Raw genomic sequence first — 26,270 nt, forward strand, 5'->3', positions numbered from 1 at the left:
TGCTGTGGGCATTCTGGTATTCAAAACATGGCACTTAAGTATATGAAGATGATTAACCTGAACGTTATATGAAGTGCAGATATTAATCGGAATAAATTATGCAAATCAATTTGAGATGCAAATCTGAATCTGTTTGCTATTTCAGTTTGCATGCTACATTTCGTGTGTGTGTGAAAACGTGCGTTTTGGATTGTCTTGCATTATGGATCTGTATGTAAGATCACAAAGGAGGGTGAAAGTCAGGCCCTGAACAAAAAGCTCCTTTCCCTGAACACCTTGAAACTCTCTTGCAGGTGCTGAAAGTTTTTGACAGTTACTAGCGAGAAAAGATTGGCTGGGAAAAGTCAGCTGGCCAGGCTTGTTGGGGGGCCCCATACATAAGCCAAGATCTCTCCAGAGATTGAGTGCGCATGCACAGAATTACTATTTTTTTGTTCTGAAAGTGGAGTGAAAGCTTAGCCACTGGTCTTCGTTCTCCTTTCCTCCCAGGAGCGAGATCAGTTGGGTTGATGACTGCCAACAAAATACTTCTCGCTTGCTTTTAAACATAACTGTTCTCAGTTCCAGAACACTAGGAAGGAGGGAGGCGCAAATCGGTTTTTCCCAATTGACACACTAAGGTTTTCATGAATGACAATAGCTTTAGCGACTTTGCAAGGTTCACAAAGGATTGTATTACAGAAGTACACAGCTGAGAGAAATTCAGTTTATTTTTTACAAGGTAGACCACCGTCATACGGTCAACAAATATTACAAATCTGTCTTGCTTTAAAAAAAGTATTGCCATTACAGTGTCTAGATTCCTTTTTAAAGGAATGCTATATATATATATGTATGTATATATATATATATAATATTTATATGTATATATGTGTGTGTGTGTGTAATTGGATTTGCTTTTCACTGTCTCCTGCTGGATTTAGTAGTATTCTTCTCCCTCCCCCCAACTCTCAATTTGGTTTAACCATCCAGTTTTTTAAAAGCCAAAGGACGTTCAGCTACCTGGTGCAGTCTCAACTGTGCAGCACATGACACATGTGGTTACTAGAGGGAGAGTTGTGTGATCTGAAAGCTTGCACCCTCTGATGGGGTAGCACTAGGTTGCCTTCCCCCTACCCCCATCTATGCCTCCATTGTGCCCAAACTGCCGGTGGGGACAATTTCACCAGTCAACACGCGTTGCTACAGTCCAGGATGCGGCGCAGAGGCAGGATGATGTCACTCCAAATTTGTGCAGCGGTTTCCTTGCTCCATCTGGGTTAAATGTGTTAACTTCCAAATGAGACGTGAATACAATTGGGAAGTTACCCTGTCTGAAAAAAAGCCTTCATGGAGGACTTTTCCCATTACTTAACTCTTGAGGTAAGACTTTTTTCTTTCTATACATGTAATTAAAATATATATCCCCACTGGCCCTACAAAATAAGGTTCTGCTACTTTTCGTCATCTGCATAAGGCTTTCCTGGAAAGTAAAATGGCTCATTTGCCTACCCCACCCCGCCCCACCCCTCATGCACACATGCAGCATTCGGGTAAATAACTATATTTCCTCCTGTGCTGTGGATAAATTTTGTCATCCTTCTTGGGGAACATCCTTGCTGTTATTTCATAAGATACTCCCTCCCTGCTTTAGGAAAGAGAGGCCTTCAGTACTTCATTGCTGCTTCTAGAGAGGGATTAAGCTGCCATTAGTTATCTCAACTTACCGGTGGATGTTGAACAGTTCAATGGGTTGAACAGGGGTTGGGAACCTCAAGCCAAATGTAGGCCTCTGCCTCTGGTCTTTAGCACCTTCCCCAGGGCCAAGAACCCTCGGTGCCCCTGCTTTGCACCTAGATTATTATTGCTTGGCTAGAACATGTCCTTGAACTTGAGTAATGCCTCTTGCTTGTCCAGATGAATGATAGAGTGGAATCTAGCCAATGGCAGAAAGACAAAATTGACATTCGCTGCTCCGCACACTTTTGCTTCTGGCCACATCTGCTACTGCCCTGTGGCCCTCAGAAAACTTTTCAGCCTCAATAAGGTCTACCACTCGTGGGCTAAAGTCTGGCACTGACTCAACTGAGCTTTACACCCACATCTGCTACTTGGCTGAAACCGATCCTGTACCTCAGTGATGTAGTAGTCTGAGGTCAAAGAGGGTCAAAGACCCCTTACTATTTCTGCAGCAGGGCCACTGTCTCCAGCATCTTCGAGCTGCCCAATCAGCATGAAAGGGGACGTTTTTGGCCACTGTGCTCCAAAGATAAGCATTCAGGAACACTGAAAACAAAAGGTGCTTCAGTTTTAAGAGAACGGTGTGTTTGTTTAGGCTGCAGCTCTTCCTGGCAACTTATGTGCAAATAACATTTACTCCATCCTCCTCAAATGTGTTTGGGCCTGGCTTAGAAATAGAGTCTGGCATTCCCTCTTGCCTGTAGAAGATCAGTACACCTGTGTTCACCAAATAGGAAGTACATTCTTCAGGAGTAATGTCCTGCCTTTTTGCACTCGGAACATAGGGATTTGCCTTCTACTGAAGTCCCTGGTTTTGCAGGGTTTCAGAGAGGTATTTCCTAGTTGCTGGTGTTTGAGATGCTGCTGTTTGAGCCAAGGATCTTTTGCAACCAGAGCAGATGCTCTGCCACTGAGTGGCAGCCGAATTCGCCCACTGTTTCCATGCCAGCACATATCTACAGCCACGGACAGGTAACGTACAGTAGTTTGCTCACACACTGAAGGCAACAAAGAGGGAACTCGTTAGCACTTCCCATCTCCAAAAATCAGAAGCAATTGTCTCTGTAAGGGGAGCCTGTTAGCTATTACAGGTAGATATCCTAAGTGAGTGTGGTGGGTCACTAATGGCCTTTCTACAACAAGAACTATTTGTTATCAAATTACCACTCCAGCTGGGGACTCGCTTGAAGCTCTCAGAATGAGGGTGTGAGAAGCTGCCATGTTCTGAGTCAGATGATTGACCACCTAGTTTAGTATTGCCTACACCTACTAGCAGCAGGTCTCCAGAGTTTCAGGCATAGGACATTTCCAGCCACATCAGGAGATGCCGGGGACTGAACCTGAGACTTTCTGCATGCGAAACAAGTACTCTTACCACTGAGCTGCAGCCTTTCCACACTGTGTTCTAAGGAATAGCATCAATGGCCATGTTTTATAACATAACTGCGCTCCTGGCATGCGCATGTTTCTTATTAAGCAGTGCTGGCTTACTGCACCGCTGTCTTTGGGAAAATACAGCCAGCTGGAGTGTGGGAATTCTCGCAGACCCAGAACTGAGGCCCAAGTCTTCCTGGGCCTTTCGTTTTACTCAATCCTCTTCTAGAAACACCTTTTGTTTTCCCCACATATCTGGTTCCTACTGAACTGTGATACTGTTAAATTGGTATTTCCTGGTGAAGCAGCCTCCTCTTTGCAACCCCTCTTTGCACGTGCCCTAAAAAAAATTTAAAAATACATTTGAGTCCCAACATTAGGTCATGCTCAAAACAATCTACAGGAAAAAATGGAAGTTTTGAACCATGAAAATTTCTATATGTCTGCTGCCATGGCAGTATACGTGCAAAAGGAAACACCACAGCAAAATATATAGAATGAGCAGTTGCCTGATGGGGAGAGAGCCAGTAAAAAAAAAAATCTTCTGGAAATTGTATGTTGTTGATTTGACTGTTATAGGTGGCATGGCTTGAAGGGAGGGCGTAGATCAGTGTTAAGTGCAGCTGCTTGGCATGTAGAAGGTCCCAGGTTCAATCCCCAGCAGCATCCCCAGGTAGGCTGGGAAAGCCTTTTCCTGAAATCCTGGCGAGAGCTGTAGTCAGTCACCATCAATTGTACCAAGCTAGATGTTCTGACACGATATAGAGCAGTTTCCTATGTTTGCATCTATCCTGCCAACCCTGGCATTTCTTTATGTGGTTGAGTATCTCTCTGCCCCTTTTGTCTCTGAACCTTGTTTATAGTGGAATGCTGAAGTGTGGGAAAGGAGAACAGAAGCACCTCAAGGGTTTTTTCTCTACTTGAAATTCACCTTTTTGGCACTCTCCACCGCTGCGAGCAAGCAGCGTTTTTGAAGCAGTAGTGGAAGCGCATGAGCACCAGATACGGTAGTTTGGTTCTTCCGTCTGCCCCCTTCCACGCACAGTTGCAGAATGGCAGGTGCACACTCAAAGCGAACACTGAGGAACTAAGCAGAGCTCAAGCACTTTGTCTAGCCAGGATGGCAGAAGCAACCTTAGCCCTGCTCCCTCCTGCGGTTCTTTGATGCAGAGCTTATTTCTCCTCTACCGTCTTGTCTTTAAAAGTTCTTTTTTTAAACCCCTCTTTTTAAGCAAGTGATAGTTATAGTACATACAGCTCTAAGAACTTACAGCAAGGGATCTTTGTCTCTTTCTCCCCTCCCCTCCCACCCCTCCAATTTAAAAAGCAAAGTCAAGTCAGTAAGATACACTTTGTCCAACACTAGACTTGCATGAGAAACTGCTTCTGGGAGCCTTCCCCCCACTCCCAGTTTGTACATAAGAGCAGTTTTTCTTGGTTTCTCCTGTGATCGGTATAAAACTGTCTCGTAAAAAGAAAGTGTTTCATGCAGAAGGAAGTTGGCCCAATAAAAGTCTTGTCTTCGGGTTCCTTGCGTTGTGTTGTTGTTTATCCAGCATGTAGCAGAACAAAACAGAAAGGATTGTCTTCTCTTCGGTCATTGCATCGGGGAACAAAGTTTATGAGTGCAGCAGCAGCACGCACAGCCCTCTAAGACTGCTTGTCCCAAAGTGTCCCATGCGTTGGGCTGTGTCTTACAGGGAGAACGTCGTAGTGACAGGGGATGTGACTGTTCCTGGGCATGTCGTATGGGTTTTGGATGTAGACAGCATTGCGGAGACGAGCCTCCTGGATGACGCTGATGGTGGGCTCTGCAAAGACAAACAGGGACTCGTTGAATAGCCTCCTCTAAGCAGCCACCTCTTCAGAAACAAAAGACTCGGGGAAAGACGCTAAAGACAAAAGATGTCTCTGCAAACACCGTGAGTATGATCAATTCCAAAGCTTGTTAGCTCTAAACAAGGAATTCTGGGATGGGTTGTTCTAGTAAGGAGCCGAGGCTCCTAAGCTCTGCTACCAAGCTTTGGGATAGCTAATGTGGTGCCTTGCAGATGTTATTGGACTCCAGCTCCCATCAGCCTCAGACAGTGTGGCCTACAGACAAGAGGGATGGGAGTTGTGGTCCAACATCATCTGCAGGGCAAGACATTGGCTACCTCTACCATGAACTGCTTCAGACAATTATTCCCTTAGCAAAAGCTTCTTTCTACGTTAACTTTGGCAGTAAAAGCGCATCAATGTCTGTTCTCTCCCCCATAGGTAGCTGGCACAGTGTTGCCCAGATGTTTAACTCATACCATCCCCTGTGCATTGGCTATGCTTCCTAGGACTGCTGAGATGGAATCCGACACCATCCAGAGAGCACCACACAGACTCCTGTTGAACTCTGCCACCACAGAGATGGAAAAATACCACTATGAATGGTTTAAAAATGTTTTATATATACCCTGCAGCATTTTTGTGTTTAAGAGATTTAGTGTATACTGTGTGTGACTTTATTTGAAGATAGTTACACACTATTGGGCTTATATGTTACTTTCTGAGGGCTCCCATACGTACTGTATCACATTAAAAAAAAAACTTATTTCAGAACTTTATTTTTTTGTAGATCTCTTGTTTTTGACAGTTTACATTTCAGTCTGTACCTCTGATTTACCCAGTATTGGAAGAGGATGGTTGTTATTTCTCTGATATTGTTGTTTATTGTTCTATTTGTTTTACTTCTCCAATAAACTAGTAGGTGAAAGTGAGCATAAATATGCTTATATTTATTTAACTGCTCCAAAATCAGAGGATACACAAGAGTAGCGTACGAAAACAGAATATAAAAGCATAACACAGATCATTAGTATTAAAGCTTTGGGTTGTAGCCAACTGAATTAGGAAATGTATCCCACTGAAATTAATGGACCTAGTTAGCAAGGTCCATTACTTTCAATGGGTCTCCTCAGATTAGGGCAAATACTAAAACAAAATCCCGAAGCAAGAAAATTAATAATAATGTTAAAAAGAAAATAATATATCAAATGTATTATCTTAGAAGAAATTTATCACAGAAATGTTAGGAGAAATGCACACAAAAATGCTGAAAAACTGAAGACTTTAAAAAAGATTGCAAACTGATATAGAAGTGTGGCAAAATGTACTTAAGTCTAGAAAAATAAAACCAAAATTGACAGAAACACTCATCTCTAAGAAAAACGTACACACAGCAAATGTGGCAATGGATGTAAAGCTCAGGTTACTCAGAACCCCATTTTTTCTTCCCCTCCCCTGTCTCTAAATCCCAAATATACCAAGGTTTCTAGTGCCTCCAGCCAAAAGTGTGTGAGCAAAAGCCGCACACAAGCTGCTAGGTGATTACTAATATTTATGGAAGCTGGAGGAATTCTCTTTTAGTGAATTCTGGTGTACACTGACACAACCGATGTGTGAATTGGAACTTAACTATCCTTTGGCTTCCAAACTTTCCCAGAGTTTGCAATATAGTTCTCAGCTCAAAGGACGAAATACATTAGGCTAAAATCTGTTTAAAAATGCATACACTGAGATGAACATGTTCTTCCTATACCAATTCCCAGGTGAATTATTATTATTTAATTGCAGATTCATTTGGAATCGGGACCAAACAGACTTAGGCCAGAACACCAGGCTGCTCCACCCACCCCTGCCAACAATCTAGGAAGAGAGGCTTCAGCAGCCCCACACTGGTCCCTCCCATGGCTAAGGAAGCCCCAAATAAATTATGTAGAACAGTGAAAACATTAAGAGAAGCACAGACATGTGCATAAAAACAAATAAATTAAGCATACCGGCGCAAAATTTGGCACGGCATGCAATTTGGATTGCGTGGATGTGGAACTTTAAATAATTATTCTTGGACAAAGAAGCCACATAGCCCTAGTTAATAGGGGCATAGCGTGGGTTACCGGTGCCCAGGGCTGGCTAAGTGTTGGCACCGCTGGTGGACTGGGTAGCGGTCAGTCCCTTCACTGGCCAGCACCTAATCAAGGGAGCCTCTCCTTGCAAACCAGCCCCACCCTGGGAGCATGGATAAGGCAGCGGAACACAAAAGCAGGAGCGCTGCTGTGGTGCTCTAGTCTAGGCAATGTACTTTCCTGCCTTTCTCATCCTCCCTCCCTCCTTGGTGGGTGGCGGTGGCAGCTCCCTCTTGGCTGGTCCAGGGGCGGGGCAAAAGCGGGTGTCCCTTTGCCGGCCGTGAGGTGAAAGTGTTGTCGCTGCCAGCCCAGCCCCAAAGGTCCCGCCCTGGCACTGCTTACCTCCCTGCAGCCCCAGCCTTGATGAAGGAGCCTGTCTCATTGCACTCCCTCGGAAATTTGTGCCCAGGGCCATGGCCCACTGTCCACCACGCTACGCCACTGCTAGTTAACCACACTTTGTGAAAGCCCTTTGCCTGTTTGCAAAGGAAACAGTAGTAACTTCACACCAACTCAATGGGCAATGAGCAGTTGGTGTATATTTTTTTGCCTGCCCATTTGCCAGGGGTTGCCAGTGTGGCCAATGAATGGGCAGGGGGCCATGGGGAGTTTTAACGCAGCAACACTTGGATTGCACCACCGTTGATGACCCAGCACCAGCTGGATCTCCCTGCTTGCAGCTGGATCATGGGAGATACTTACCAACATCGTATATGTTTTTATTAGCTGCTGACAAGGCTGGTGTGTCAGAATAGGATGCGTCCCGGTGAACGGGAGATTTCATTTCCACATAGCTGCTCTCGGAATGTTTGCATGCCATGATGGGGGGGTCTTTGATGGTGGCGTAGGGGTTTTCGCTGCTGTTGAGGGAACAGGTGCTGGAGCTGCAGGCAGATCCCTTCATATAGTCTGCAAGACAAGAGCCGGGCCGGCCTCTTAGCACACATGCGACCGGACCTCGAGGAGAAGGGGGAGGGGAGGAGGGGGTCTCTAACCCTCAGAGCGCACAGCACAGGGACCCACCAGTTACGCCTCAGGGATCTCCGAACCACTGTCTCTCCAAACCATCTGCTCATCCAAACTCATTCGCAAGTCATTTCCTGAACATTCAGTAGGAAAGAAAACAGCCCTTCAGTGCCACGGACTCTGCTGTCAAAAGGGTCTCATTTGCTACAATAAGAACATCAGTTTGTACACACACAACCACCCCATGCCACCATTCCCCACATCCCTCAAAGCAGGGCTGGCACAACCCACGGCCCTCTAGATGCTGTGGGGGTACAGCTCCCATAAATCCCTGGCCATTGGCAATGCTGGCTGGGGCTAATGGGAACTGTGGTCCACTAATGCCTGGAGGGCCATGAACCAGCGACCCGTGCCTTAAAGGATAACACTGGTTAAGGTCCCCCTTTCCATACCAAGAGATCATGCACAAGTCCCACCCTTCTCCCTGGCAGAGAGAACCATGCTAGCAAGCAAAGTCTTTTGGCATACTGGGTATAATACCTGTTTCAGGGGTGGCACCCGGAAATCTAACACCACATTTAATGCAACGTGGGTTCTTTGTTTTGTTTTTAATTGCTTTATAGGGAAAAGTCCAGAATGGCATGATTAGATTTTTATGTTAAAATAGGTTTAGAAGGAAGATTGCTTGCTAGCAGAGAAATTCTGTGATCTCTACGGGAATGTAAAATCCAGTTTTTACAATGCTCCCTTTTCTCTCTCCTCCCTCCTCTGCCTGTTTTCAGACAAAACAGCATTTCTTCCCAAAAATGTGAAATAGATCCATTGTTATCTCTGCCTCTCCTTCCCCTCATTGACTTCCCAACTGGGGATATTGGAAGCTCTGTGGGGCAGGGACCTGGCATTTCTGTTTTGCTTGTGTGGTCCTGCAAATCACCATTGACATTATACACGGCAACATCATTAATAAGGCTGACACCACCACCTCATCGTAATACAGGAAACATTCATCTCAGGTGCAAAGGAGAATGCCAGCTCTGTGATCTTGCAAACAGCCTCAGACCACAAGGTAAAAAAAAAAAAGCTTGGTTGCCTCTATTGTGGATACAAAGAAGGAAACAACGGGTGGTGGTCACTTACCTGTCACTTTAAGGATATTAGCCGGGGTTCCCTCTCCCCCCTCAGATTTCTTAAGGAGCATGCAGAGGAATTATGTCATGTGACCCAAAGTCCACCCCACCCTGGCTGGCTATAACTCTGCCTCTGTGGTCAGAGGCAGTGATGCTACTGAGTCCAAGCTACTAGAAGCCACAGGAGGAGGGGAGAGGGCTCTTGTGCAGGTTTCCCATTGAGGCACCTGGCTGACCACTCTGAGAGCAGGGCTACTCTCACGTTCTTGTGATCTCTGGGTTTTCTTGCTGAAAATACAGGCATTCCACTGCCCCAGTTGCTGCCATCTTGATAGCTCTCTCTCTCTCTGCTTCTGATGCTATCTGCATTCCTTAACCATCTGCATGCATTTAACACCAGAAGTTATTTTGACCTGGGAGAAATGACCGTCTGAAGGTCACGCAGCGAGCTTTGTGGACGAATGGGAATTTTTAAATGTTTAATAGATTATTTTATTTCATTTTTCTGTTGGAAGCCGCCCAGAGTGGCTGGGGAAACCCAGCCAGATGGGTGGGGTATAAATAAATTATTATTATTATTATTATTATTATTATTATTATTATTATTATTATTTGAACCTGGCTCTTTCCAATCCTAGTTAGCTACTGCACCCACCACGCAACACACACAGACTTCTCCAACCTGCCACACTCCAGATGTTTTGGACTACAATTCCCATTAGCCCCAGCTGACAGCTGTAGTTCACAACATCTGGAGGACACCAGGCTGGGGAAGGTGGCACTAGGCTGACACAACTAAAGGCATGATATTGGTACCCATCTCCCTGCTTCCAGCTAAGATCAGCTTCAAGGTGTGAAGGAGGGCGAGAGACAATTCACCAGGGAACTGGTTTGGACAGTTAGAGAGGATTAAAAATCTCTCATGATGGAAAGTACCTGAGTTTTTAACAAGGTTGGTGAACTAGCTCCATATTGGATGCTTATGTTCTCTTTTGGGAACAGCCTGCTTTTGTTTTTGTTTTTAATGACTGTTACGTTTATATCACACCTTTCCTGCAAGGAGCTCAAGTTGGCATGTTCTTTGCTCAGAAAAACCCTGAGAGGCAGCAAAGGGCCCAACAGCCTCAGTGAACTTTATGACTAAGTAGGGATTGGGAGGAAATGTCCTAGTTCAACTGGCTGCCATTTTGGCCTGGCTGTGCTTGCCATGGTCTTTGGAAATTACAAAATGCCTCCAGGGTCTCTTTCCAACTCAACTATTCAGTGCTTGCAGAGCGATGAATGTTTGCATTTCCTTCCTCACACAGGAATTCACAGGTGAGGTCACATATTTGCATACAGAGTCATAACTTCCATTTGCATTTGCCCTTCTGAGAGCGGGAGCCTCTCGTCTTGATTGGTTAAAGTGCATCTGGCTTCTTCTCTATACATCTTTCAGCGAATGCTGAAGATGCACTTCCACCCTGGCCTTTGACACCTGAGACGTGCATTTTCAGTGCTCATCCTGTGACTGTAATCTATTTTAACTGTTTTTAGTTCTGAATTTTAAATTGTTGTAACCTGCCCTGGGACCCGCTGGTGAAGGGCTGGTCATAATAATAACAAAAATACTCTGTCTTACCAATAACTGATACACTTTTTTAGAATGTTCCTAACTACCTTAGGGCACTTTAAAACCGATTGCTATTGGATTTAATTTTTGCTAGTGCTTTATCATTGCTGCGTCTGCTGCCCTCGGTCCCTTCAGCAGGAAAGGTATGATGTAAACTGAATATATTATTTCTTTCTTATTTATTAATAAGAGAGGCCCATTTATTTCTTACTGTTAACAGAGCCTCACAGTGTAAAGCAGGGGTCCCCAAACTACGGCCCGGGGGCCGGATGCGGCCCAATTGGCCTGCCAATCCGGCCCGCGACGACACCCGCCGCCGCTGCCCGCTCTTACGGCGCGCAGCGCGGCAGCGCTCTTCCGGGTCGGGGAAAAAGCGCCGAAAATCCTTTGTGCGCATGCGTATGGGCCTCTCCCGACCCGGAAGAGGTCATTTCTGGTGCACTTCCGGGTCGGGGAGGCCCATACGCATGCGCACAACGGATTTTCGGCGCTTTTTCCACCCTGGAAGCGCACCGCCGCGCCAGTAAGCGCCCGTGCATGCGCACGGGCGCGCACTCCCCCGTCCTCCGGCCCGCCGCGCGATCGGCGCGGTGGGAACCGGCCCAAACGCCGGTAAGTCTGGGGACCCCTGGTGTAAAGCTTCCACTTTACTACTGAGTTCAATTCTGGGCTGTGTGGGCCAAAAAAGGGGGGGGGCGCACTGTGAAATGTAGTGACACTTCCCCATCCACCATCTTACTTTGCCCTGAAATATCTATACATAGAAATTATTGTGTGCAAATTTCATGCAAATTGTACCACGGGCCATTGCAAGCATACAAATCGTAGTATTGCAGAGATGGAAGGGGCCCTGAGGCTCATTGAGTCAAACCCCCTGCAATGTAGGAATATTCTGCCCAATGTGGGGCTTGAACCCTGAGATTTAAAGTCTCCTGCTCTACTGACTGAGCTTCTTTCTTTCTTACTTACAATTTTTCAAACCCCCTTTCCTAAAAGAGGTGCTTGCTGGATCAGGCCCATGGGCCATCCAGTCCAGCATCCTGTTCTCACAGTGGCCAACCAGAGGCCCCAGTGGCACGTCTGCAAGCAGGACTAGCGAGCAAAGGCACTCTCTCTCCTCCCGTGGTTTCCAGCAACTGATATTACTGTGTGCCTGGAGTTAACTGACACTCCTTCTCCCACTTCTCCTTGGCTATCGCTGCTGCACGGCTTCAATTACCCATAAACAAGGGGGCTCTTGTATGTGGGTTTTAAATGAGAAAAAGAACACACAGAGGGAAATCAGATTTTCCAGGTCCCATAGTAGTTTTGGCTCCACACTTCACAATCCCATCTCAAAAGTTCTTTCCCTTTTCTTTTTTTCTTGTCTTTTTTTTGGGGGGGAGGGGAGTTAGGCACACTTCAGCATCTCTCAGATTACTATAATGCATTATACATGGGGCTGCCTTTGAAGATAATTTAGACGCCGCACCTAGTGGAGAATTCAGCAGCCGAATTACGGACTGAGACCAAAAGACCTGAGCATATTAGCCCAATTGCGGGCTGACTGCATTGGCTACGGATTAGTTTCTGGGGTCACTTCAAAGGTCCAGTTTGGGCCCATAAAAGCTTAAATTGTTCAGGACCACAATGCTACAAGGGCTGCCTCTCCCTCAATATGAACCAGCCCAACCCTGTAGTCTCCTTCAGAGGTTTCACCCAAGGGAGGTGTGGGGGTGGCGGCGACGTGCCAACGGGCCTTTTCAGTGGTGCCCGCCCCCCTGCAAAGTCTTTGGGATGCTTTACCATGGAAGCACATCTATTTCCATCATTATCAGTTTTGGTGCTAAATTGAGACCTTTAATTTACTCAGATCTGGAGCTGGATCCAGGTGGAACCCACCCTCCAGAACTGGCCTCTACCTGTCAATCACCTGACACCATACAATCAGACTTCACAGTCCCCCACAACTATGGTTGTTTTCCTAATGACCCAGTGCAGAAATTTTAACCACGGCCTCTCCTGCTCCTCCTTAGCTTTCTCTTGAGCCAGATTAAGAGGCATATAAACCAGCAAACAGGTTGCAATGGTCTAAGTGTTGCAAGATTCAGGACAAAGGGGTCGGGGTGGGATAGTTGAACTATGGAATGCAATGGCCACCAACTTGTAAAGCTTTAAAAGAGGATTGGACAAATTCACGGAGAAGAGGGCTATTGATGGCTGCTAGCCAGGATGGCTCTGCTCTGCCTCCACAGCTAGAGGCAGCAATGCTTCTGAATACCACTTGCTGGAAACCAGAGGACAGGAGAGGGCTCTTGTGCTCATGTTCTGCTCCTTGGTTTCCTACAGGCATCTGGTGGGGCACTGTGAGAAGAGGATGCTGGATCAGATTGGCCATTGGCCTGACCCATCAGGACTCTTCTTCTTATGCTCTTTTGTTGGGAGGAGGAACACGTCCAGGGGACTCTCGTCACTGGGCCGAGGGGCCTTGCTAATATGACCAACCATGGACTCAGCTACACTGGTAAAGAAACAACGATTTGAAGGTGCTATAAAGATGCAACACCAGATGGCACTAGAGAGCAGAGAAATTTTACACGCCTTTTTGGTGTGCGCTGTGGGTTAAACCACAGAGTCTAGGGCTTGCTGATCAGAAGGTCGGCGGTTCGAATCCCTGCAATGGGGTGAGCTCCTGTTGCTCGGTCCCAGCTCCTGCCCACCTAGCAGTTCGAAAGCACATCAAAGTGCAAGTAGATAAATAGGGGCCGCTCCGGCGGGAAGGTAAACAGCATTTCTGTGCGCTGCTCTGGTTCGCCAGAAGCAGCTTTGTCATGCTGGCCACATGACCCGGAAGCTGTGTGCGGACAAACGCTGGCTCCCTCGCCTATAGAGCGAGATGAGCGCCGCAACCCCAGAGTCGCACACGACTGGATCTGATGGTCAGGGGCCCCTTTACCTTTATTTTAATCTAATTCCTGACATAAATCTAGTGGTCTGTGTCTCCCCCTTGTGTAGAACCACACCATGACTATTTCTGGCGCTGGCCCTGATTTTGGTGCACGGGTCTTAAAGTGTATGATACAGGGACCTTGTTTATTTTCAGCGTATATCTGCCACCCTATAACCAGAGATTATCTGGGCAGCTTGCAGAGAGAAATTAAAAATATTTCAAAATGGGGGTTTTGCTTCTGCTAGTCGGAGCCTGGCTAGTGCCTGGAGCCCAGTTCTGAGTTGCCTTGAGCACCATGATAGAATATGAGATATAAATGCAGCAAGTAAAAAAAAGCAGCAAAGAAAATAAAGCATTTCTTAAGAGAAGGAAAAGCCTATTCATGCCACCATTTTTGAGCCCTTCTCTTTAGCCCTTAAATCCACAAAAGTTCAGTGCAGTGCTCTTATAATCTAGTCTTTCTAAGGCTCAGGGAAAAAATTTATTTCTCGCGCAGATATTTTAACAGTAAGCCACCATTCTTTCCATTTTCAGGGTAGGGCAGGGATGGGGAACCTCAGGCCTAGGGGCCAAATACGGCTGCCCAGGCCTCTCTATCAGGCCCTTGGAGCTCTCCCCAGGACACACACTCCTCGAGTGCTTTAGCCTGGCTGGAATATGTCCTTGAAACCAGATGGTTTCCAGAGGATGTGTGTGTTGAGCATATGCAGATACTATCCCACTGTACAAAGGCAACATTTACATTCGTTCTTCTGCCCAGCTTTGCTTCTGGCTCCGCCCACCACTGGCACGTGGCCCCCCCAGAATGTTGCTCAGAAGGAATGCAGCCCTCAGGCTGAAGGAAGGTTGGCACCCTTGGGAGTAGGGAAACTGAGGCACAAGGTATGAGTTGCCTCAAAACCACATGGCGAGTCCACATCCGAGGTGGGCTGTGGACCCACATCTACCAAGTGCTACCTCCATTGGCTTTCCTAAACAGAGAGCTCAGTTCTAATTTGTTTGCCAATAGAGGAGGAAGGCAGTAATGGCAGGAATGTGGGGCAGAGATCAATGGGCATGGCAAAGCTGGGCTGTTGCCAGAGGTCTCAAAAAACATGCCGGCTTGCCTGCCTGTTTGCCGACCGACTAACAACCACTTTGCAGATGTTTGGGGCTGGCAAGCTCACCTCTCCTGCCTTACCCACACTGGCCACTATGGGGTCACTTGCCAGCATCAGATACTATACCTTTGAAGCCTTTTTCCATAATGTATGTGTTCTGACGTCTATTCATCCCATAAGCACCTGCACAAAAATAATATACAATGGAAAATGCATAAATAACTTTATGCAAACTGGACTTGTGCAGCAGAAAGATGTGTCTCCTTTGGCTCACTGTGATGCAGAGTCAGGGAAAGGTTGGTGGCTTGACCACCGGGGGTGGGGGAGCCCAATATTCTCTGCTGGCTGACACAAGGTTTGTTTTTTGAGGGGGGGGGATAAGCAGAGGGAGGGAGAAGTGTGTTGAATCATCTTGCTGCTTTTCAGCAAAGAGCAAGTGGCATGCAGATGTCTGGATCTCTCTCTCCAGAAGTCGCTGTAGCAGAGAAACGAGTTTCTCTTCACATTTGAAGGCAGATCTACCTACTTTTCACTTTCTGAAACAACCCGTGGACTGTCCCACAATCATCCTTCAAAATTTCGCAGCTCACTGATTTTTGTGTGTACAAAAATGCACTTTCCCTTCTTCCAAGCAATTCTCCTAATAGATGCATGCATATGCACTCTTTATCCTAGCATGTGCATTTACGTACACATGACTTGGCTGGAGAACTGCAGATTTCGGAGGGTGGGCGAATGACAGTTTCCCATCTTGCTTCCCAAAGTGCAAACTAGGTAAGTTTTATATGTGAAGTGAGTAGAATTCCTCCCCCATCCCAAGTCTGAGGGCACTTGGGGAGGAGGATTTTCATTTGGCATGCCGTTAATTCCCACTACTGAAAGCAGACCCAAGTTTGAGACAATATGCAAGGACTTAATCCAATTTGGGTGCATTTTGAAAAAGGCAAGTTTCTAGGCCTCTTAGTGACCAAAGGCATTCTTGAGAACACTTGACCCTTCTGGCGAAATTTCAGAAACCGGGGGTGAAGAAGCGGTACTAAAAGAGCTTTAAATGTGTTCCTCTTACGAGCATCTTCCCCATTAGAGAGGCCGCAAAAGATTTATTTCGTATGAGACGGGGAGAACAGAGGTTTGTTCTTCCTGCAGTCGCTATACCTGTGGGGAGCAGTCAAAGTCAAGAAGGGTGGCTTCAGTGCTCTGCAGAACTATGGATCCCTCCCTTATTGGTATCATTAGCTGGATAAACTTTTTTTTTTAAAGTGTATGCAAAAATTGCCTGGCATGTAAAATTTGTTCAGGCCACTCTTTGTGGTGCAAACATTCATATGAAAAATCTGGTCCATTATATTCTTCCAAGCAAAGGGGGAAATGGAGGGTGTTCACATTCATATGGCAAAACTTCTTCTGATTTCAAAGGAGCTGGGCTGCCTCTGCTCCATCATCCCGCTACCCCTGCACCTGTTTGCAGATGGAGAGAGCATGGATGGGTTTCTATTTTCAATGCACTCTCTTACAGCTGGAAATCCTTGGCAAGGAAATCTCCTCATCAGGAGGAAAGTGGGAAAATCTCCTGCTGGGGACTCAGCTAAATTAGGGAGCGATCTAACACAATGGAGGTATAAATATGCACCTGCAGCACTTACTTTGAAGCCCTCTGTCGCTGGTGGATTTGAAGGTTAGTCCCTTCAAAATGGGATGCCTTATTATATGATGCGATGTGGGGGCATTTTGCAAGCCACTTAAAATTTGCACAGATTCAACGAGGCGGATGGGAAATCCCCCCCCCCAAAAGCCTCACTTTGAGGACACCCGTCCGCAGCTGACATTCAGCTTCAATATGTTTCGCTTGCAAAATCTGGGGTGGTAACAACAAAAAAGGATTTTTACTCTACTCCACTCTCCTCTCCCATTTCCCACCCCCCCTTTTTCCTTCCTGATTCAACACTTCGTAGCTATTAAAAGTGCCCAGCCGTCAGAGGACTATTAAAACAACAATAATAAAAAATCTCATTGGGGGGATGGTTTTTTTTAACAAAAATTACTTCTGCAAAACTTAGGGCAGGCATAGGCAAAGTCGGCCCTCCAGATGTTTTGGGACTACAGCTCCCATCATCCCTAGCTAACAGGACCAGTGGTCAGGGATGATGGGAGTTGTAGTCCCAAAACATCTGGAGGGCTGAGTTTGCCTATGCCTGACTTAGGGTTTTCCTGAGCATGCTAATGACTACATCTTTCCCCCAGTGGCTCCACTTTGGCTCCCAATTCTAGCCATTTGCTATTAAGGGGACTGGCCGCACATAGGTGTGCTGATTTTATAGTAAACCAATCTATGACTGGTGCACATGGACCATGCTCAACCACCCTGGCATGGAATAGGGTCACTTGCAGAAGCCTGAGAGAGATGGTGCATGTGGAGTAGGATAAGGCTTCTTCAGGATTTCCTCCTGGCCCCTCTCTTACACAAAGACCACTATCAACAGAAGTCAATGAGGGAGGGGGGAAGCAGGATGGGGACAAAACTAGAATAAGTTGGTTCCACCACTCATTGACTCTGGTCCCACCTACAGTTGGCCTCCCTGCCTTCCTCCCCTACCAGTCCCAATGGGCACAAGCCACCACTGCCCACTATTTTTATGAAGCAATAGAAGCTGGTGCAACCATATGCAAGACTTGTGTTGATGGGTCGTCTAGTCCAAGCCCCTGCCATGCAGGAATCACAGCTGAATAATCCCTGACAGATGGCCATCCAACCTCTGTTAAAAAAACTTCCAATGAAGAAGAGTTTACCATCTTCTGTGGTGGTCCATCCCACTGAGGAACAGCTCTTACCATCAGAACTTTCTTCCTAATGTTTAGTCAGAATCTCTGTTCTTGTCCTTTAAATTCACTGGTTTGGGGCCTACCTTTGAGAATGGCAGAAAACATCTTTTGTGTGACATCCCTTCAGATATCTGAAGATGGCTATCATACTGCTTCTCAGCCTTCTCTTCTCCAGGCTAAACATACCCAACTCCCTCAACCATTCCTCATAAGGCTTGGTTTCCAGACCCTTTATTACCTGCTTGGCAGAGCTTGCCAGGAGGTCCAGTTCAGTTTTGTATTGATTTGTATGCTGTGGTTTGGGCTGCATTCATTCCCTAGATCAGCCACCTTGAAGGCGCCAGTCTTTCGGCTATGGCCTGCATCAAAGCTAGTGCTTTTTTGTGTGTGTGGAAAATGATATGCTGGTATTCATATATGAACACTGGCCTGTGAGCGCTCCAATTGGAGAACCGTCATTACCAAAGGTGTCATGGACTTTGAAGAAGCACGAACTCAGGACAAAAGGGAGAAATGAACTAAGGGGAATGCATGTTTGACAAGCCCTCACCGTGATCAATTCCAGCCTGGAAACCTGTGGACGGATGTGTGGATCCAAAATTGGACCTCCACAGTCACTTACGGACTTACTGTTAAGACCGTTTTAATGGAAGACAATCTTACTCGGCTAGGAGTGATCGCCAAAGAAGAAAGGTGATAGGGCTACAATGGGCAGCCAAAAAGAAAAGCATCTGGACTCTCTACAGTCACACACACACTGATCAAGCCATCAAACAAAGATATTGGGAAATCACTAACTGGACAAGCCTGTAGTGCAGGCTTCCAGCTGTTGGATTCCAACGCCCTTCAACCCTAGACAGCATGGCCTGTGGTCAGGAATGATGGGAACTGAGGAATAGCAAGATCTGGAATCTAACAACATTTGGAGGGCCACAAGCTCTGCACTCCTGTTATAGTCTCTGAATTGAAAAAAGTGGTATTTTAGAAAACGCAGGAAAGTGCTACATCCTTGCAACCCAACTAACTTTGCTAGAAATCTCTGTGGGAGGGAGAAATGCACATATACAGACACCCGAATTCTCCCTGTTTCTTTGCTGGTTGCAAACCTGCGCCAGTGCTCTACCCACCCCAAAGCAATTAAAGACGGATAATCTAGCTGAACGGGTCATTAAAATGGAAAGGAAAAAGACAGACAAAGAAAAGTGCATTGTGATGAGTGAGAACTTAAACCCAAGCTCACAACAATGGCCTTAAATCTGGAGGAAGGACTTAGTCTAGAGGTGACAAACTGTTGGCCTGATCTGGCCTGCTAAGTCTTTTCCAATGATCCGCCATCCCACAATGAAATTTATCAGTGGTGGCGCATTAGTCACTCTGTGATATGTGGATGAGGGAGTGTCATTCTGAACTTTCAGCGCCCAGGAAACAAGAGGCGGTCTCCGTTTGGCCCTAATGTTTCCTGAATGCTCAGCAATCCTGGCCAGTATGAACTTCTCAGTATGAACTGCACCAGGGTGGGAGAATTTAGAGGAAAACCAGGAGCAAAAAGGTATGCAGAAAGTAGTAGGTCTTGAAACTGTTAATGTTGGTGTTGGTGCCACATCTCCCACTTCCATCTGGCTGCATCTGTGGAAGAGGACATGGTAGCCAAGCCCATTCCATCAGGTTATCTGGGACCAGCTGCCATCTGATCCTTTCTCCCAGAACCACCTCCTTCTCACTGGCCATTCAAGCTAGTCGATCAATTACGCAACTTAAAGAACTGGCACCTGAATTTGCTTGATTTTCCTCTTCCTTTCTCACTCTTCCCCCCCCTTTTGTATCATGTCTAGTAGACTGTGAGCTTGCACAGCATTGAATAAATCTCTGCACAGTGCTTAGTAAATTTTAGGTGCCTTGTGAGCAAATATATAATGAACAGGAATAAAAAGTATCTAATAAAACAATTAAAAATTAATACTACAATTATTTCATTTCTCAAACTTTATATACCATTTCATGGTCATGAAACCTGAAAATGATTCACTAAGAATGTCAATTAATAATGATTTTATGTAAACAAAGCCAGGAATCAGGAACAGAAAATATAGAAATATAAATGCAGCCTGACAATATCAGTTTGATACACTGCTTATGCCTTGCTAGACAACTTGGAAAATGTCTATATATATATATATAAGAGAGAGAGAGAGAGAGAGAGAGAGAGAGAGAGAGAGAGAGAGAGAGAGAGAGAGAGAGAGAGAAGGAGAAGAAGAAGAAGAAGAAGAAGAAGAAGAAGAAGAAGAAGAAGAAGAAGAAGAAGAAGAGGAGGAGGAGGAGGAGGAGGAGGAGGAGGAATATTTCTGTGGTTAGATTGGAATCAAAGTGCTTTTTTCTTCCTTTGATGTTCTCATATTGCATTGCATTGCATGTGTTCTACCACCAGACGCCACTACAGTGCTGTTGCCTATCTCTTTATGAGATTTGCACCATTAGACTCCATATAACAAGTACTGTAGTGCTATAGTGGCACCTCTATGACAGAAAGCAGCACTGAAACAAAGGGCTTGTTTACACTTCCTCTTGTCTCATGCCAAAGCAGTTTTCCCCTTTGCCCTGCTCCTTTCCCAGGGAAAAGTCACTCTAGCTTTAAATTGGAACAAACAGCAATCCACGAACTGCCCTACTTCCATTTGCTCCGACTGAGCGCAGAAGAGTGGTTTCCCCCAGGGGAAAGCAGCAAGACATGAGGAAGTGTGGAGAAGCCCAAAGTCCTCATAGAATTAAGCCATCCACTAAATAAAGAGAACTGACCAAACAGGCACTCTCCTGAGCCTGGACAAAACTCTCTTCGCCTGTGAAATTCAGCATTATACAAAACAAAAGTCTTGGACTTCCAACAGACTTCTTTGTGGTAGGACAAAACCCACCTGGGTAGGTTTTTAGAAAATCTACAACGGACTGTTTAAAGGAATCAACTGTGCAAGGGTCATTTGATTGCATAAACTCATATTTTAAATGGACCTGGAACTTTAAATGACTTAATGGATGAAAATTACTGACCTAGATCACTCAGATAGCCGTAAGCTCTCCAGTCGGCAGTGCGTCTGTCAAGGATTTTATTACTGAGCTGTTCAAAGAGTCACGACAGCAAGGAGTTAATGCAGAAGCAATTAAAGAGCCCCACCAACAAAGCCAAGGGGGGTTGAAAAATGAAATTGAAATAGGCAGGTGGGGAGGTGAAGCTGAGAGCCTTCCCTTGGAACAGGCTAGTTAGACTCACCGGGAACTTTGGAAACTGGCAGGACAGAGAAGATACAAAGGGAAGGAAATGAGCTTGGCTACACCAGAGCATGCTGAGGACAAGGGAGCCACAACTGCCTCCCACCCCCCCAGAAGGGAAGTTTCAGGTGCAAATGACTTACAAATTAAGACACAACTCAGAGAACAGTGAAGGGGGAGGGGGCTTTTTTAAAATATAAAACAACCACCACCACAAAATGATATTAGCATGCAGTCACAAAACTACAGTAGTCGGAAAAGAGGGACGTTCACTTAATCAACACAATGGAGAGGAATTCTTCCAATTCAAGGAAAAAAATCAGCAACCTTGGAGGAGATCGCTATGCCCTAAACAGATCCATTAGCAAAATCCAAACAGAGTTTCGGGAGGTAGTTGCAGAAACAATTCAGTCTGTTGCAACTGGGATTTTCTCAGCATCTCAAGTAGGGATGGGCAATCGGTCAATTTTGGTTACCCTCAATTCCTCATTTTTCTCGTCTTCAGTTCAGCACATTTTCTTATCAGTTTGCATTTTTTTAAGAAAAAAAGTCCTTGCAAAAATTCATCAGCATTATAGTGTGCCTTTCTCCCCCCACAATTTTTGTATGCAAATTTCCTCAATATACACTTCCCCCCAAGTGTCTCCTCTTAATATAATGCATTTCTGTATTTTTATGTACTAATACATGCCTTCTTATGAATAAGTTCCACTAATATGTGCACTTCTATACATTTTTGGGCTGCATCAAAAAATTGGAGAGCAACAAATTTTGGAGGATAGCTTTGTTTGCACATTGTTTGGAAAGGGCAAAATGTTCCTAGTCTCATGATAAGGATGGGGGAAAGGCTTTCCATTGTGAGTGGCATCTGATAATAAGACACACCTCTCACAATGCACATGGCAAATTTTCCCTAAGAAGCTAAGGCCAGCTGTTCTGAGCTCCTCTTCTGACCATTATTGGGGTGAGAACAGGGAACTGAAGTTACAAAGAACCTGGTTGTGGGAAGTCAAAGTATATTGGGTGGGAGTTCTATGAAGAAGTGCTCTAGCTGTACCAGGGTGGAATGCTGTCATGTGACTTTCCAGACAGCCAATCCTAGGGTGGAAGCATTGTTCCTATATATAGGATGCTGCCTTATACCAAATCAGACCATTGCTCCATCTAGCTCAGTATTGTCTATGCAGTAACTGGCAGTGGGTGTCCTCATTTGGGGGATATTCCCTGTCCTGCCCGAAGATGCTGGGGGTTGAATCTGGGACCTTCTGCATGCAAAGCAGATGCTCTACTGCTGAACTGTGGTCCTTCCCTTAAGAGATAGGGAAATAGGAAGCTGCCTTATAATAAGCCAGGCCATTGGTCCATCTAGCTCAATATTGTCTACTCTGACTGGCAGCGGTTCTCCAGGATTTTATACAGGGGATATTCCCAGCCCTACCTGGAGATGCTGGGGGGTTAAACTTGTAACCTTCTGCATGCAAAACAGATGCTCTGCCACTGAGCTACAGCCAATCCCTTAGTCAGTCCTGCAAAAGGGTACTGTACCCTTGTCAGAGACCAGACCCTGGCAGAGACAATAAGCTAATGATGCAATTAGAAGGGATCAAGAATGGGTCCACCTGTGACCAGGAATAACCCAAATCTTCTACAGAGAGTGAGCATCTCAACCCGTTGCAACAGATCGGACCACGTCTTACGGCACCTTAAAAGCTAATGAGTTTTGTTGTCATGAGAGCTCTCTTAGAGTCTTAGTCTACTTCGTTAGATGCACTGCAGATGAATTTCTTTTGAAAGAGACAAATTCCAGAAAGGCAGCCATGCTGGGTTGCTGCAATGCCCTACAAGAGGTGTGCATCATAAAGGAGACTGTATCCCTACCTTCACCAACCTGATGCCTTCCAGGTATGGGGCCGACGAGAATTGCTGCCCCGAACATCTGGGGGCACCAGGTTGGAGAAATCTGTTGTTGCCTCAAGTCACAGTAAGGAAGACTCCCTGTCATTTTTCATCTGATCTGACTCTTCTTTTCATCCACCTGTGCAAGCTGAGGACTGCAACAACATGATCAGTTTCCCCAACTAAAGTTAGGGTTAGCCAATGTGGCACCGTCCAGATGTTGTTGGACTACAAGATGAATGGAGAAATTCATGGAGGCTATCAATGACTTCTAGCCACTATGGCTGTGCTCTGGCTCCATGGTTGGAGGCAGCAATGCTTCTGAATTCACCACTGGGAAATATAGGTGACCAGAGTTGCTGTGCTACTCAGGTCCTGCTTGCGAGCTTCCAATTGGAGCATCTGGGTGGCCACTATGAGAACAAGATGCTGGACTACACGGACCATTTACCTGATCCAGCAGTCTCATCTTAGCTCCCATTATCCCTGTTCATTGGCTGTGCTAGCTGAGGACTGATAGGAGCTGTAGTCAAACAGCATCTAGAAAGCACCACATTGGCTGTCCATGAGCTGAGTAGCTTATTCCAGGGGCACACAATATAGCGATCTCTAGATCTTGAACTACAACTCCCATCATCCCTGACCACTGGCTGTACTAGCTGGGGACTGATGGGAGCTGTATCTAGAAAGCACCGTGTTGATTGTCCATGAGCTGGGCAGCTTATTCCAAGGACAGCCAACAGGGTGCCCTTCAGATGTTGTTGACCTCCAGCTCCCACCAGCCCCAGACCACATGACCAATGATCAGGGATGATGGGAGTTGTAGTCCATCAGGAGGGTGTCACTTTGCCTACCCCAGGCTTATTCAACCATGATAACTAAATGGAACCATTACGGCATATTTCCTTGAACCGGGGGAAACGGTGCCAGGAATGGAGGGCAAGACATGGGTCATATCTACCTTACTGGAGAGGTTTCCATCCAGATTACTGGGAAAGAACCGTGAAGTCACACCACAAGGCAGGGTGTGGTAGCTTGGGTTGTAAAAACAGTGTGCACTGCTGCTACCTTGAGATATATCTGGGGAGAAAACAAGTAATCACAACATTCTTTTGGAGCTGCACGGGGGGAAGGAGGGGAAGAGAGGGAGAGAGTGTTATGTGCACACTCCTATGTGCTAAAACACACACACACACAGAGGCAGGTTAGGTTACATTGCTGGCGTAGGAACAGACGTACGCCATTGCCGGATTCTGATTCAGGATGAGAGTCATGTTTTAAGCTGTCTCTACACTGCAAATAAATAGCACAATAAACGTCTTTGAAGACAAACTAGACTCAGGTGGAGTTACTCCAGAGTAGCCACGACGACCCTCTGACACGCATGAACTACGGAACTCGCTTCCACAGGAGACAGTGATGGCCATCAACTACGGTGGCTTTAAAAGGGTTTAGGCAGATTCATGAGGAATTAGGTTCTCAATGGCTACAAGCCACAATAGGCATGTTCCCCCTCCTTGGCCTGACCCAACTAGGCTCTCTTTATGTTCTTAATAGCCCCTGCTTCCCCCTCAGAACCAGAATAAAGTATGCAACAACAATAATAATATAAATAATAACCACGCAAACCTGTACAATGCATACAGGGTGTCTGAGTTTTTTTTATTGACACTTCTTTTAAAGTACAAAAGTGAAATCTATTCACAACAGAGCTCGGAGGGAGCCTGATCCCTTGGTGCAACATTGAAAAGGCAGCGCCTTCCTGAGAGAGAGCCAGCAAAAATTGTGACAGGCACATAGGAGGGAACAGAGCAGCTCTCCTGGGCCCTTGTTCTGCACAGACACATTGCTGAGGTTAACAACATCCATGAATCAGTGACAGTTCTTTACCTTCTCCTCGGCCAAAGTCAATGACAACCCAGAGAGGAATGCCAACTATTTAAGGGATGCAGAGCTGCTTACTTTAACAACCGTCTGTTGGCAATCCATTTGCCTTGCCATTGAACAAAAACCGCCACCCCATAAAGATCAAAATAGCAACACTTCCTTCGGAAGAGTGAAACAATCTCAATTTAGCAATTAAAGCACTCCCAGATGAATTAAAAGACCGATAAGGATGCAAGGAACAGCAAGCGGCTTTGGAAAGCAAGAACAAGAAAAAGAAGCAGGCTGGCTCTCATTTACCTTGTATTAATTAAAAATCTTAATTTGGGGGAGACCTCTACCGATAAAACAAAAACATTGGTAACTGAACTGGAAAATTCACCGGCACACTTGGGTGCTTCCTTTGTTAAGTGAAAACTTCATGATTCACGGATACGAACGATATATAGGTTGGGGGGTGGGAGTGCCGCACTCTGCTGGGACCTCCAGTACCTCTGCAGGATCCCTCTGGTTAATGCAAGGCTGGAATCAAGCTTTAATTGTCAGATGGAGAAGAGCAGACTTGGAATGAATGAATTAGCACTGTGCTAAAATCCACCCTCCAATTACTCAAAAATTTTCTTCACCTTCCCCTGCCTCATCTGCTTAAGAAGGTCTTTTGATTTCGGTGGGTGTGCAACTGGGGTTGCCATCTCACTGCGCAGTGGACAAGGATGGTGTGTCGGCATCTGCCCTTTGCTTCCTGACTTGCCCCATGGAGATGACCATGGGGCAGGAGACGGAGGGAGGCTGGATACCAAGCCCTTGAGATTTTGTTTTTAGGTGAAGTCCTTCCTTTTTCCTCACAACAAAGCTCACTGCACTGTTTTCTTAAAAAGTCATAAAATTGTAGAATTGTAGAGTTGGAAAGGGGCCCCAAGTGCCATCTTAATCCAACACCCTGCATTGCCAGAAATCACAGCTAAAGAATTCCTGACAGATGGCCAGCCAACATCTGTAGGAAAACCTCCATGGAAGGAGAGGCCACCACCTTCTGAGGCAGGCCATTCCGCTGCTGAACAGCTTTCGCTGCCAGAAAGTTCTTCCTAATGCCTAGGCGAAATCTTGTCTCTTGTCATTTGAATCCATTGGTTCGGGTCCTGCCCTCTGGAGCAGCAGCAGCAACCAAGCTTGCTCCACCTTCTGGGTGTCAGCCTTTCAGTTATTTGAAGAAGGCTATTAAATTCCCTCTCAGTCTGCAGGCTACCCAGTTCCCTCAACTGCTGAAGTGACTTCACTTCATTTTAAACAGGGGTGGGGGACATCAAGCCTGGAGGAAGCATGTGGCCCCAAGCCTCTTTATCTGGACCCCAGGGCTTTCCCTCTAGGCCCTGCTTTACATCCTCCTTGAGTGTTTTTTGCCTTACTGGAAAGTGTCCTTGAACTCTCATAATGCCTCTTGCTTGCCTGGATGGCAAGCAGAGGGTGTGTGTGTGAGCATTTATAGAAAGTTGCCCAGTGCACAAAAGCACTCCACATTCCTTGCTCAACCCACCTGTGCCTCCAACCCCTTCCATCAACTGCATGGTGTGGCCCCCAGAAGGGAATGTGGCCCTTGCTGTGAAACCACCTATCCATTTTTCTTTTTAATGAAGAGCCGACAGG

At 46.1% G+C, this 26,270-nt stretch overlaps 1 protein-coding gene across 3 annotated transcripts in view; it reads right to left on the bottom strand.

The window, feature by feature from the left end:
* Window positions 1-4,536: 4,536 nt before the first annotated feature.
* MEGF11 (multiple EGF like domains 11) overlaps window positions 4,537-26,270 on the bottom strand; it is a 247,160-nt gene continuing 225,426 nt past the window's right edge. Inside the window, exons 19-23 of one of the 3 annotated variants that reach the window (XM_035131062.2) lie at window positions 23,704-23,822; window positions 20,628-20,694; window positions 14,892-14,948; window positions 7,734-7,940; window positions 4,537-4,904 (exon numbers count right to left, since the gene is read on the bottom strand). In XM_035131062.2, coding sequence (XP_034986953.2) covers window positions 4,744-4,904; window positions 7,734-7,940; window positions 14,892-14,948; window positions 20,628-20,694; window positions 23,704-23,822 — 611 coding nt within the window. In that variant the 3' untranslated portion in view covers window positions 4,537-4,743. The remainder of the gene's footprint in view (window positions 4,905-7,733; window positions 7,941-14,891; window positions 14,949-20,627; window positions 20,695-23,703; window positions 23,823-26,270) is intronic. The other 2 variants (XM_060282926.1, XM_060282925.1) reach the window with 2 other exon arrangements.

The sequence above is a fragment of the Zootoca vivipara genome, chromosome 14 (assembly GCF_963506605.1).
Source record: "Zootoca vivipara chromosome 14, rZooViv1.1, whole genome shotgun sequence".
Lineage (NCBI taxonomy): Eukaryota > Metazoa > Chordata > Lepidosauria > Squamata > Lacertidae > Zootoca > Zootoca vivipara.